The 13,827-nt window shown below is 42.8% G+C and overlaps 3 protein-coding genes across 4 annotated transcripts; 2 read left to right on the top strand and 1 right to left on the bottom strand.

Moving 5' to 3' along the window:
• The first annotated feature begins 258 nt into the window (after positions 1-258).
• Positions 259-2,124, top strand: LOC115737770 (glucan endo-1,3-beta-glucosidase, basic isoform-like). Its single transcript, XM_030670104.2, has 2 exons — positions 259-397; positions 1,064-2,124. The coding sequence occupies exons 1-2, from the start codon at positions 319-321 to the stop codon at positions 2,005-2,007; spliced, it is 1,023 nt and encodes a 340-aa protein (XP_030525964.1). The 5' UTR covers positions 259-318; the 3' UTR covers positions 2,008-2,124.
• Positions 2,125-4,227: 2,103 nt separating this feature from the next.
• On the top strand, positions 4,228-7,360 carry LOC115737855 (glucan endo-1,3-beta-glucosidase, basic isoform-like). Its single transcript, XM_030670226.2, has 2 exons — positions 4,228-4,385; positions 6,348-7,360. The coding sequence occupies exons 1-2, from the start codon at positions 4,292-4,294 to the stop codon at positions 7,292-7,294; spliced, it is 1,041 nt and encodes a 346-aa protein (XP_030526086.1). The 5' UTR covers positions 4,228-4,291; the 3' UTR covers positions 7,295-7,360.
• A 1,163-nt stretch (positions 7,361-8,523) lies between these two features.
• LOC115737838 (protein IQ-DOMAIN 12) lies at positions 8,524-11,900 on the bottom strand. 2 transcript variants are annotated; one of them, XM_030670196.2, is made up of 6 exons: positions 11,603-11,900; positions 11,180-11,312; positions 10,807-11,091; positions 9,966-10,196; positions 9,629-9,768; positions 8,524-9,588 (listed from the first exon to the last, which is right to left on the bottom strand). In XM_030670196.2, the coding sequence occupies exons 2-6, from the start codon at positions 11,252-11,254 to the stop codon at positions 8,970-8,972; spliced, it is 1,350 nt and encodes a 449-aa protein (XP_030526056.2). In that variant the 5' UTR covers positions 11,255-11,312; positions 11,603-11,900; the 3' UTR covers positions 8,524-8,969. The 2 variants fall into 2 exon arrangements, with proteins under 2 accessions (XP_030526056.2, XP_030526058.2); XM_030670198.2 differs by having other exon boundaries at positions 8,524-9,503; positions 9,637-9,768; positions 11,180-11,893.
• Positions 11,901-13,827: the final 1,927 nt, after the last annotated feature.

Raw genomic sequence — 13,827 nt, 5'->3', positions numbered from 1 at the left:
AAGCTTTAACAATTTCCCTTTTCGAGTATGTTAAAAAGTGAATCAAAATCACTTGTTAACAAAATCGTAAATACATAATATACAAACAATATTCTTTTTATGTGTGTATATGTACATATAGATAGTATTTCCACTAGAAAAGGAAAAAACATCGCTTAATTATTGACTTTTTGACTTGGCATTTCAAGTGCTTCTCTCTCTCTCTCGCCGCTATAAATACACAGCTTTTGATGTGATGTCAATGCGTCTCATCTCATCTTTTATTCTTGCTACGTTCTTTTTTCATACCTTTTGGGGACGCCACAGTTATTGATCTCCATGGAGATTGCAAAAGAGTCCATTTTCATCCCTTCGATGCTCTTCCTCGGTCTTACGTTGGCCAGCTTCGTCGTCGCAGGTGCATGTCACTCCCTTTCCTCTTGTTTTTCCCCCCTCCAATAGAAAAAGAGAAGGAAAGGAAAGAGAGAACAATGCGAGAATTTTCTTTTTGGTTTTTCCCGTTTCGATTTTTAGCCATCAATTCCAAACTCTTACACATGCTTTTGAGTTTGATGAAAGAGAAAGGTTTTGCAAACTTTACACACCCGCTCACAAAAATAAATATGCATATGTGTATATACATGTATTTCAACTATACAATTTTTTTTTGCTAGTGTAAGCACCATCGCTTTGAAAAATAAAGCCACGGTGCACTTCTTGCCGTGTAGCTATCCCTTTTCGCCGAACAGTTTAATCTACGTCACCCATTCAATTATATTGTCAGTCATTGATAAAAAGAAGACTTCAAAGTTGTTGGTTTTATAATTTGTTGGGGGTAAATACTCTAGGATCTTCCGAAAAGAGGGATGGCTAGAAATTTACGCCATCCTAGGATATTCACTGTCTTAATATATGGGAAATAATGAAATAACAAATAATGTCTCTGATATCAGAATTCTATTTTGACATTTCAGTTACAACCTCAAAGAAAATTTCATGTACATAGCCTAAGATTACTATAATTTGTCAGTTGATTTTGGGTTTCACTAACATCATTTTGTGTTTTTTTTCAATCAAATTCCAGCCGCAGGAACAGGAGTGTGCTATGGAACTCATGGTGACAATTTGCCGTCCCCTCAAGAAGTCGTAGACCTTTTCACTCAGAACAACATTCCGAGCATGCGGATCTACAATCCGGATCCATCGGCTCTCCAAGCCCTAGGAGGATCCAACATCGAGCTCGTGGTTGGCGTCGCGAACGAGGACCTACAAGGAATCGGCTCGAGCCAGGACAGCGCGAACGGGTGGGTCCAAGCCAACATACTGAGCCACGGCAACGTCAAGTTCAAGTACATCGCGGTCGGCAACGAGATCCAACCGTCCGACCCGGCCGCGAGTTCCCTTGTCGCCGCCATGCGGAACATCTGGACCGCAATCACCAACGCCGGCCTTGGGAGCCAGATCAAGGTCTCCACATCGGTTGACTTCGGAGTGCTCGGTGTGTCCTCTCCTCCGTCGAGGGGCGAGTTCAAGTCGGACCGCATGGGGCTTCTCGGCCCGCTCATCAGCTTCTTAGTAGAGACCCAAGCCCCATTGCTAGTTAACATATACCCTTATTTTAGCTACGTCTCCGACCCACAAGACATACAACTAGACTTTGCCCTATTCACGTCCCCCTCCGTCGTGGTACATGACGGGTCATTGGGGTACCAGAATCTATTCGACGCGATGTTGGATGCGGCCTATTCCGCGCTCGAGAAGGCTGATGGTGGATCGGTGAGAGTCGTGGTCTCGGAGACCGGGTGGCCCTCCGACGGAGGGACGGCGACTTCGGTCGACAATGCGAGGACTTACAACACGAATCTGGTCAGTCATGTGAAGCGAGGGACCCCGAAGCGGCCCGACCAGCCGATCGAGACGTACATCTTCGCCATGTTCGATGAGAATCAGAAGACGCCGGATTTGGAGAAGTTTTGGGGGCTCTTCCATCCGGACAAGCAGCCCAAGTATCCGATCACTCTTAATTAGGACGATCTTGTAATAAAGGGGTGAAAACCACACCATGAACAAGTTTTACTCCGTATGCGAAAACGAAACGAAAAGTTTACTTTTTGTATTAACTCCCTGTCCATTTATACAAGTCAATAAAACGCTGGTGAAAGACTTCAAACCTTCGTTGTTTTTTTTTTAACATCATTGTCTTTATTTAACATCGTATTTAGTCATAATTGGTGAGCCATCCCCATCCAGATTGGACTTGTCTTGTGGACTTCGGATTGGCTCGGATAAATGATGGAGCCCCGAGAGTTGTTTGTGATTGATATGAAAGTGGACATCTTGAAAATGAGTTATGGTATATTTCAGCCGATTACTCTTGGACTAATGATAGTTGCACAATTCGTATTGTGCCTACGCCCCCCAATTCCCTCTTTGTCTAGCTTCGATACAAAATTGAACGATATCGACATGATATTGTTTCTAGCGACCTCGAGGTCTTGAACACATGGTTAGCCGCGAGGTGCAAAATCAACCAGTTTGAACCTCTTGTCCGACACCTTCACTCGGGGAGATCGTTAAGAGAAAGTCTAAATCCGAGCTCGTCAATATAATCAGTTTGACCCACATTCACTCAAAAACTTAAGTCAATGAGTTATGAGCCAACTTGAATATATTAATCGCTTAATACCACATCAATTTTCTGATGTGGGACTTCTCTTACACAACTCACACGTGCATCTTAATACCTCTCATGCCAAAGAGATTAGTAAGTTGATCTACTTTAACAAAACTCTCTTATGCTTTAGTTAGTAGGGCAAAATCAAGAAACTTGGGAGTGAAGAAATAAGCTAAAAGAGTCAAGGAGGCCATGAAAGATGTACCCACCGTTTTCTATTTACAGGGTCTCCTCCAAGCTTGCCCCTCGAGCAGCACTTCCAGCGGGCTTTCTGGAATCTTTGGCTTCTCGAGCTCTACAATGTCAGTCACAACATGATACGAGATGTTGGCACATGCAATAGAAATTTGATACCTTCACTTTGGAATATAACAAACAAACAAAAAAGACATCTCTAATTTCAACCTGTAAACATATACAACTAAACCACCCTTCACTTAAAAACTTAAGCTTATCAATTATGGCCAAACTAAGATATAGTAATTATTTCACATTACACTACATCCCCAATGTGAGTTATTTTCCTCCTAATGCTCTCACCGTGAGATATTTTCCGCCTAACGCTCTCACACATGCACCTCAACAAATCTTCCTATGACATGTTAGTCACATGCCTTAGTCCTGCTCTCGTTTAGTCTAGGCATACTTCCATATCAACCCTATTTCAACTCTAGAATCCCCACCTCGGCTCACCAAGTTTGGCAGATATTGGTGAATAAACTTTCCTTCGAACTCTGCCTCAATTGCCTTGGCCTAGCTAACCTTGGCGGGGAAACCAGGGGACACCATCTGTGATTTTGCTTTCTTTAGATAATCACTAGACAACAATACACATTGGAAGTGGCCACCAATCAACCATCGACAACAGAAATCCAATACCTTCACTTGAGGATATTACAAAGAAAGAGCTTAAATCTGATCCGATCAATATATCGCCTAGATCCACATTCATTTAAAAACCTAGCTCAATAAATTATGGGCCAATCAAGTATATTAATTGCTTTACATTACAACATCACAGATGTTAGACTCCTCTCATCTAGCACCCTCACCTGTTCATGTTAACACAATATAACATAACAAAGTTGGACTTATTCTAGCTCGGTCTAAAGGGTTCCACTTTTTTTAGGTTCACGACCTTACAAAAGGTTCATCCACGAGATCAATAGGCCCAATCCAGTACTCCGAAGCCGTCCCCCACCCGGCATGGCCCCAGGTGGGGCCTAGGTCAATAAAGAAGGCCCAAGTTGTAATCACCCTCATCAGTGAGTCATCCTCGCGTCCAAACGGCTTCTCACCACGCATGCCGTTCATGATTGCTTGGTCTAATTAGTTCCGGAATTGATCATGTTCACGGGAGGAAAAAAGAGCTGAGAGACTTTTCAAACTGTCGTATTCCAATCTTGGGATCCAAAACTACACTCAGTGAAGCATTTAATTGGGTTAGGTGGAATCACTTGACTTGGCTGTCAGAGTAAGAGACAAACCTGACTTTAATTGCAGTTGACATGGAACTTTCAAAGCAAGTCGGCACTTCGCCCCAACCCCACCTATAAATCCACAGCCAACTTCTAAAGTGATGGCAAACCACGCTTCTCATTTTTTTTTTTCGTGCTATCTTTTTGGTTTTCTTCACCAATGGCAAAATCTTCCCCCTTTGCTGCAAACTCTCTCTCCATTCCTTCAATGCTGCTCCTTGCCCTGCTGATGCTCACAAGCCTGCACAGGACAGGTGAAGTGCTATTTTGTACATATAAAAAGGTTTCTTCGTGTTGATTTCATAGATGAGGCCAGATTGATGTTTCTTGGGAAAATTGTCTAAAAAGTCCTAAATTTATTGTATTTTCTTTTATCAATTTAATCCTAAATCTTTTAATTGTGCCAATTGAGTATTAAATCTTTTCACATTTTTTCAATTGAGTTCATTCGATCAATTTTGGCCAAAAATAACTAACGTAGATGACGGCTGTCTCGAAATAATTTTTAATAATTTTAAAGTTTCAATATTTTTACTTTATTTTTTTACTTTTTTCTCTTATTTTTTAACTATTGCCGGCGAAGGCCGCGCCATGTAAAACAGCCAGCGCTCACGTCGGCGATTTTCCATCAAAATTAGCCAAATGGACTCAAATGGCAAAATATGAAAATGTTTAGGACTCAATTGGCATAATTAAAAGATTTTGGACCAAATCGGCAAAATTACAATTGGTTTAGGTCTTTTTGAACATTTTTTCCAATGTTCATTTTTGTAGCTTGGTGTTAACTCAATACTTCCATATGTTTGTCGTTAAGAAGAATTGTCTAAAAAAATTGTAAACCTATTGTACTTTGGCCAATTGAGTTATAAACCTTTCAATTTTGTCAATTAAGTCCTGTTCATTTTGATACTTTTTCCTATTGAGTCTATTTAACTAATTTTAATCAAAAATCACCGACTCGAATGTCGGTGGAGTCACATAGGATGGCCGATGTGAACATGAACAGCCAACCCTTGCCAACCATAGGGGAGGGTCGGCCGATCCTCGCTGGACTAAGAGATAAAAGAATATAAAAATAAAATAAAATTTTTCAAATTGTCTACGTCAACTTTGGCTATGCCACATAGGACTTCTAGCATCCACATCAACGATTTCGGGGTAAAATTAGCTAGATAGACTTAATTGGCAAAATGTCAAAAGGTTTAAGACTCAATTGGCAAAATTGAAAGGTTTATAATTGAATTGGCCGAAGTGCAATAGTTTTACTACCTTTTGGAAAATCATTTTCATGACATAATCTTTTGCATCACGAATTGTTAGATATGCCAATTTCGTCCCCCGAGAATACTGTATTATTTGTTGATTTTATTACCTTGACACTATCATGTTTGTTGCTTCTAAACCACGCCTAGATGTTGTAAAGTTTATAGGAGTATACACACAACAACGGGAGATGCTAAATCCAAAGAGAAATTTAAGTTTTTATTGGTGATATATAGATGATCATGGTTGTACTACAGTTTTTACTGCATTGTAGCACTCCTATGAAAATGCTCCATCGGTTGTGTTTTGATAATACATATTTTAGAGCTGTTTTATCTTAAATGTAAGTGGTACAATCCTCCTAAAAACAGTTGCAATTATGCGGGTGCTGTAAATGTAAGAAATTTGTCAATCATATTATAAAAATTGCACCGCCCATTTCACTGCTGCAGCTGCTGTAGAAGACCCGTATCAAGGAGGCTCAAAATATATTGATGAGGCTTCAGGGAACCAATTCGATCCAAATTAATTTGGTTCAATTGTATGACTAGCACATAGTTGACGTCCATACAGGTTTTTTTTTTTTTACGGGCTGTGCGTGAGATCACACCAGACCACTTCGATTAGGGTCAATGCCCAGATTGGGGATCTTGCGAGGATGTCACTTTCTTTAAACTTTTTAGTGTACATAAGTGGAAGATAAGGTAAATGACAATAGATAGATGGAAGAAGGAAAATTTAACCGACCATCCAATAGCACGCAAGCTATAAAGAAAGCACATAACATCAAAAACTTCATTGATAAAATAGTTTTTTTTTTTTTTGATCTCTATTGTATATAACATGTCTATTATTTTTCTTTTCATTGTTAAGCCAGGAGCAAAAAAACTTATTTTCCAATCTCCTAATAGTACATCAACGATCATTAACGGTCTTAATTTACCTAATTCCAGTTGCCCAGACAGGAGTTTGCTATGGGATGCTTGGCAACAATCTCCCATCGGCGCAAGAAGTTGTGGCACTTTACAAGCAGAAAAACGTCCCAACCATGCGAATCTACGACCCGAATCCACAAGCTCTTCAGGCCCTCGGAGGTTCCAACATCGAGCTCATGCTAGGCCTCCCGAACTCCGACCTCCGAAGCATCGCCTCGAGCCAGGCCAATGCCAACACATGGGTCCAGAACAACATCAAGAGCCACGGCAACATCCGGTTCAAGTACGTCGCGGTGGGCAACGAGGTGCAGCCCTCCGACCCGTCCGCACAGTTCCTCGTCCCTGCCATGCGCAACGTCCGGACCGCTATCGTCAATGCGGGCCTCGGGAATCAGATCAAGGTCTCCACCGCGGTGGACACAGGCGTGCTCGGTGAGTCCTACCCGCCCTCGAAAGGCACGTTCAAGTCCGACCACATGCCTCTCCTCAGCCCCATCATCGGTTTCTTGGTCGAGACCCAAGCCCCCTTGCTGCTGAACTTGTATCCTTACATCAGCTACGTCGGCAACCCTCGAGACATTAGATTGGACTACGCGCTGTTCACGGCTCCCTCAGTGGTGGTCACGGACGGGGCATTGGGTTACAAGAACCTCTTCGACGCGATACTGGACGCAGTCTACTCTGCGCTCGAGAAGGCCAACGGCGGCTCGCTGGGGATCGTCGTGTCGGAGACTGGGTGGCCTTCTGCGGGAGGAGGTGCGGCAACGTCGCTCGACAACGCGAGGACTTACAACACCAATTTGGCCAACCACGTCAAGGGAGGGACTCCGAAGAGGCCCCGCGGGCCTATCGAGACGTACGTGTTCGCCATGTTCGACGAGAATCAGAAGACCCCTGAGTATGAGAAGCACTGGGGGCTTTTCCTTCCGAACAAGCAACCTAAGTACCCTATCAATCTTAATTAGGAGAGCGTCTTGGTACGTGCTATTGTGATGCCGTGGGAGTGCAACGAGAGCATGTGATTGCCCCATGAAAATAAAAGAAGCATTACTAGTCGAATCGATTAAGGTTCTTCAATAAAGTATACTGAAGAGGTGAAGGGATTATACCTCTATTCCGACGATGAATACTCCGTTTGTTTCGACCATTTACTCCAGTCGATTGTATTTGACTCAATTTCAACGCATCAAACTAAGTTCGGCTTTACTTAGAGGTTGAGTTTGGCTCGGCTTTGGAAATGGGCCTTGGGAAAATGCAAAGGCCTTTAAGCCTTTGAATCAATAGAGATTCGAGAACCTTTTCTTCTGTATCTTTCGTTTCCTAGGGTCACTGGCCATCGGCGGGGACTTAAGGGCTTTGGGGTAATGTGGTATTTGGTTAAAAAAATCTTTTGAAAAGTAACTTTAGGTTAAGTAATATTTGCCAAAAATAAAAATTTGCAAAGGTTTTTGGCCGTAATTCTCTTCATTTTTTTTTTTAAATATTCAAACCCTTCGGCGGCTCCGGCAAAGGGCTCAGGTCCAGTGAGCCAAATCTGGCGCCGGGCGGCCAAGCGACCCCTGGCCAAGGAGAATCCAACATCGGGCTTACTCAAGTCTCCCGGGCACTGACTTCGAAAATGGCATTGGTAATCCTTAATGCTTCTAGGCCTAGCCAAGCGAATGTCCAACACCTTGCTCTGTTCACAGCTCCTTTATGCTCTGTTCACAGCGAATGGTGGGCTCGCTACGAACAGTCACCGGAAGTGTCCATTCCCTTTTGGCCGGTGGAAGGCCGTCAATCTTACGGTGCAAGAGCGTATAAACACCAATCCAGTTGCAGATGTGAAGAGGAGGTAACTCCGAATGGACCCTTGAAGGGGCCTGTAAAATAAAGAACGTCTTCCAAATGTTGTATGAGATTAAAAAAGAAACCGGGTACAAGAAGTTTGACGTTGAGAACTCAATTTGCAGTGTTCGTGTTGAGAAACTTTATTACTCGAGGTCTGGACGTGGTCTTCATCTTCGAGCTGCGCATAAGTCGGCGAGAAGCTTTTTCCATGTCAGGCTCTTGCCATCTCAGATGAACAAGCAGCTCCAATTCATTTGAATTTTTGGAGCCGAAGGGATGATGATGAAAGTCATAAAAGTTCAAGGATTTGATCAGACAAATTAAAAGTTCAAGACTTGATTGGAAAAAGAGTGCGAGTTGAGGGACTAAGATTGGACTTTCACCAATAAAATACCGCACAATGTCCGTTCGATCAGGAGGAAAGTTTCTGTAACAGGGCAACCATACAGCAATTCTGCGGCCCGGCGGGCGAAGAAAGAAACTAAAATTACATGACTAGTATCATGAAAGGAAACTATCCAACACAAACCCACTCCTTGTTGCACGGAATGCTCTTTCAGAAAAAACCAAGAAGGAAAAAGAACGCAAAAGGCAAAGCTCAAACAGCTGCAATGACAAACCACAAGCACCCCCAAAAAACCAGCACAAAGGTAAACGAAAGGCATTGGCAATTACCTACTGATGGATTATGTACTCAAAAAAACATATTCCAAGCATCCGTGGCAAGAGAAGACACCAGTGTAAGTTAGTTTCGATCTTGTGTGGCCTCGGTGACGGGTGAAGCGCGGCGGGGTTTAGGCTTCCAACAGGTCAGTATCGACGATTTGTGCCTTCTGATACTCTTCGAGAAGTTGCGATGTTCCTATTTGCGCTCCCATAGTCCCCGTTATTGAAAGAGTATGACAGAGAGAGTCCATTCTTACAGAAGAAACCCTGATCATGCGCAGCATCAAAGTATCCGACTCGCTGCTTCGGCGTGCTCATGGACCTCGCTTTTGCCTTTGCGGATTCGGTGATCGCCATGTAAGTAGGAAAAACTGGCGAACTAGGAACGGTGCCATCGTCGGTGATTGATAACTGTTTCGCATGACCAAACGATCTCCTTGGTAGAGATGGAATGTTCAGCACCTCGCTTAAATCCTTGTCGCGGGTGCTTCCCAGCTTCTCTCGTCTAATTTCGTGTCTTTTGCCACTATTTGCATCCGAATGTGCAATGGGCATTGAAGTCTGTGGTCTCTCGTCCGCGTAAGCATCTGAGTCGGGCCACGGCTCTAGGCGGCAGCTCCACCTCCCATAGTCCTTGGTCCATTGAAATTCTTCCGGAACTTGAGGACCTCGTCCTTCCTGAGAAAATGCAGAAGCTCCCACGAAGGAAACAATTAGGTGCATCCAATCAATTATATTGGGGTTGTTAGGATTTGGGCTAACACAGATGCCTTTGTCCATAAGAATAAGAGTTGTGACAGCATGGAAATACCCGGTGGGAGTATGAAAATTTCTTCATACGCTCTCTTTTGCTTATTGCATCTTGCTTCCTTAGCAGATTGGCTTCAAGGTCTGCCTTCGAGTATGCGCTGCAGTTCCAAATCCTCTGGCTGGGGCAATCGAGCTGCCCGATGCAAGGACAATGTTTCCAGCAGTACAATCGATGTTGCTCGTCAATGACAAATTTTTATGCAGCCTTATAAAATTAGAGGTACTATTTAAAAAGTACCCGACATCAATCTGCGGTTTATGGGAAAGTAGTTTTGGATGCAACAAATCTGATCTACCAAAGTAGTTTTTGATGCAACAAATCTGATCTACCTTTGCTTCTGTTTCTGCTTGTTCTCTTCTGGACTTGGAAAGATCTTTCTTCTCACAAACTTCACAGCCTCCATTTCGGGATGCACTCCTTTGCAGGACAGAAGGTTGCATACTCGCACTAAAGGGAGGCAAACACTTCAGTGTGGCAACTCTTTGGCGTCTCACAGCTCTGCCACGGGCAATAGCTTGTAGCCTCACCAGTCCTTTTAGTGCACGGAACGCCTTCCTCGCCTGTTTGAACTCTCGACAAGCAACATTGTCAGAATAAACAAGTACGTGTTCATTTCAGAAGAAATAACAAGCAATGCCACGAATTAAGCTGGCACATGTCTTGTGGAACTCGTCCTAGGAAATTCCACAACGCTTCTAGATTCTGTGTTCAAATCATTAGATAATAACAGATGGCTGCCAACATCTGTTAAGTTCATTAGATATGGCCACATGGTAGCAAACAAGGTTCATATAATCTGAACAGATGTTCGGTTGTTTCGATTTCTGCATTGGCGTCTCTACCGCAGATTTGAGGATAGAAGCCACGACGACATAAAGAATCGTACTAATTCTCAAACAGCATTCTGTGGAGTACTAAGAAACTAAAAACGAAACTAGATGTGCAGGGTAACTGCCAGAATGAGGTGATTACACTGGGACTGAGAAATTCCTGAGTAACAACTTCTATCTCATCCATTCTTCAACCCTAAATGCTAATAATTGTTCTATAATTGGTAAAGTAGCTCTTCCCACATGAGATTCAGACTCAGCAGATATAAGTGAAACATTACTTTGATGAATGAATTCTGAAATTTGTCATCTAAAGTGCCAGAGTAACAACAACACTCACAAGATATGCCCGGAAAGCGCTTTGAATTCTGATGGCAGCCGAGTGTGGATCTCCTCTGTAACTGCGATGCTGTGTTTGAGAAGCGCCGGTCAACCGGACCACCTCTGCTGCGGCATGGGCGGCTGCAACTGCTGCCTCGGCAGCGGCCGCCGTGGCCATGGCGACTGTCAGGGCATGCTTCCTCTGTTCCTCCATCGCCCGACTCAATTTCGCATGTGGTGCTGCAAGTTGAGGGCATTGTTTGAGCTTAAGCCCTCCAAACAACCACCCCCACTTCCTTGATTTCTGCATTCAACACCCAAAACTATATGTATCTTCCTCACAAAAGCTAAAATCAGTACAGAACAGGAAAGATTAGGGGTTTTAGGACAACCTTTTCTGCTTTTCCTCTTGAGTCAGGGACAAAGATCCTCTTTATCCAGCCGAACCAACACATCTTCTTCCCCATATAACATTCAGGAAGAATTCATCTTTGACTTCACGAAACCCTCTCGATGATCAAGAAGCTTTCAAAAGAAACAAAAGAATCCATGCCTTCACACAAAGAATTATCACAGTTCCGAGATGAAATTCGAAAGTCCCCACCAAAAAAAATTAGGCCACAGAACAAAGATTTCTCTTCCGTCCCATCAAAGCAAGCCAAGTCAAAAGACATTAATACCAACATCACCGAAACAAAGTACAGGAAAAGTCAAACAGCAGTGATTCCAGGACCCAATTGAACTGTGCATGCATTAAGAATTTAAGAGGTTCATCAAAGAACCGCACAAGTGGTTAACCCTGCCACAGCATCTACGCCAGAAAAAGACTGGGCAATGACATGCGTTTACTGAGGAAACTCACCTCTTTCATAAACCTTCAAAAAGGAGGAAACTTGACCTTAATTGCACGGCATGTTTGTATACAGTTCCTAACCAGCCCCTAAAATGAAAAGAAGGAACCAATATTCCCAGACAACATAGTACACTGCGCAAATACCATGATGAAGAACTCACAGGACATCAGCACCAGACATCCGGGCACTTCTGTGAAGTCATTTGGCAAGAGCTTGTCCACCCAAACCCTGCTCTGTAAGCAGAGAGAGAAAGAGAGAGAGAGAGGTGTTTTACCTGTTGAGGGTTGTCTGCTCCACAATGATATATAGTTGGTGATGCAAGAAGTGAGAGCGATGACACGGAGAGAAGGTGATGCCTAGAAATCAAAGCGTGGTCTCTTTCAAGCTTTTATCCATGGGGGACCTCGTTGCTTATGTTTTTTTTTCTCAATCACTAGCCCCGAAACAGTCACTTTCACAACTGCCACCCGACTGGCAGTTCTCAACAGCCTCTGTCTGGTATCCCTTCGATTGACCGTGGTGATCTTCAAAGCACTCGTTAAACAATTGACCGACCCTGATCTCAAGACGTATTTTCCTCTTGTATCATACGAAATTGGTATTCCAACAATTGAATTATTTCAATTTAGACACGTTCAATATGTGTCCGAAGGCGCTCATTTAGAGAGAATCATTATATTATTGCACCTCATGAATTGTTCGGTACAACACCTAAATCTCTCACCTTTGCCTAATATAAAATTTGATAGATGGTGATGGGATAGAAGGTGAATTTTAGCCCTTGTGGGAGATTGGCATGCCATATCTTTGTAGAGGTTTTTGCTCCACAGCACTTCACAAGGTTCTTCCTCCATTGCCATTCAAACTTCGAAATTAGCCCGCGAAATTTCAATTAGAACTGCCGTATGTCCCGTCGCATTTCAAGACCACCAACTACATCCTACGACTCGGTCAACTGCTCATATTGACATTTTTCCAAGCAGACGGATTAGATTGGCAAAAATGTCAGTGCCCTGAGCTTTCTTTTCTTCAACATGGCCCCATCCATGTCCATTCATAAGAGCATAATCGACCCTAGAATCAAGGACACCATGTGAACATGAACATTTTTTCTTGACCCCAACTTTTTTTTTTGGGGCCATGCATTTCTCGACCTCAACTAATGTTTCCATACTTGACCCAACCTCGCTGACGACCTATCTCCTTCATCTTTTTTATTCCCTTTTCTTTATCTATGTGAAGAAAACCACCATTACGATTAAGTGATCTCTCCCTCCTTTTGTATTTCGAAATAGAGAAATGGAATCTAGCACGAAATCTCTCATCTAGGTATTAGTGCATTGACGCAATGACTGCGACGGAAAATCGTACGTAGCAAATGAGGAAAATGAACATACCTAAGTTAGGAAATTTGGGGAGCGAGACCACATGAATCTTGGTCCTTGAACTTTTTTATTTTGGTAGTGCAAGGAGAGAGGGCGCAACCTCTTTTGAGCTGTAAATAGTCTCCAAGATGTGCCATCAATGTGGTGGGGGGCTATGCCTTTTTCACTCTTTTCCACACAACGCTGAAAATAGAAAACTTCCGGCAGAAGGGTTTAGCTTTTTTTTTTTTTTTTTTTTTTGGTCATAGAAGGGTTTAGCTTTGGTCATTCCTTTTTGCCAACATATCATTTGCATACTAATTTTGGCACATGGTAAAAGAAAGAGTTCAGTAATTTCTTTTTGGTATTATATTTTTGGGAGTCGCCAGAAAAAGGGCAAAAAAATTTTCTTTTGTTGGGGTCTGCAAAAGGAGTACTTTGTTTAATCAAAGAGAAGTTGTTGCATGTTAAATGGAGAAAGCGACTGGCTGAGCTATTATTGTGCCACATGATCTACATCAACAGCATTTATTGTTTAGAATTAACTTTGTTTGACCCACACCTGATTAACTAAATCTATTGGAAAAACACCTCTTCCCAAGATTTCTGCATGATGATTGATTTGGCCTACCACATTTTACCAACCTTTAGAAGCGATCTAGCCCACATCAATTGTGATTGATTATGGCTAAGGCAAAATCACATAGCCAGATCCTCCCGAACGAGTATAAGAAACAAGAGCTATTCAGCAGAGCTATCAAACGGATTGGTCGTGTTGGGTCAAATATGAGTTGACCCGTATTAACTCATTTAACCCATTTT

The sequence above is a fragment of the Rhodamnia argentea genome, chromosome 7 (assembly GCF_020921035.1).
Source record: "Rhodamnia argentea isolate NSW1041297 chromosome 7, ASM2092103v1, whole genome shotgun sequence".
NCBI classification, from domain to species: Eukaryota; Viridiplantae; Streptophyta; class Magnoliopsida; order Myrtales; family Myrtaceae; genus Rhodamnia; species Rhodamnia argentea.
Note: the sequence above shows the minus strand (reverse complement) of the source record. Positions and strands in the feature narration are given on the sequence as shown.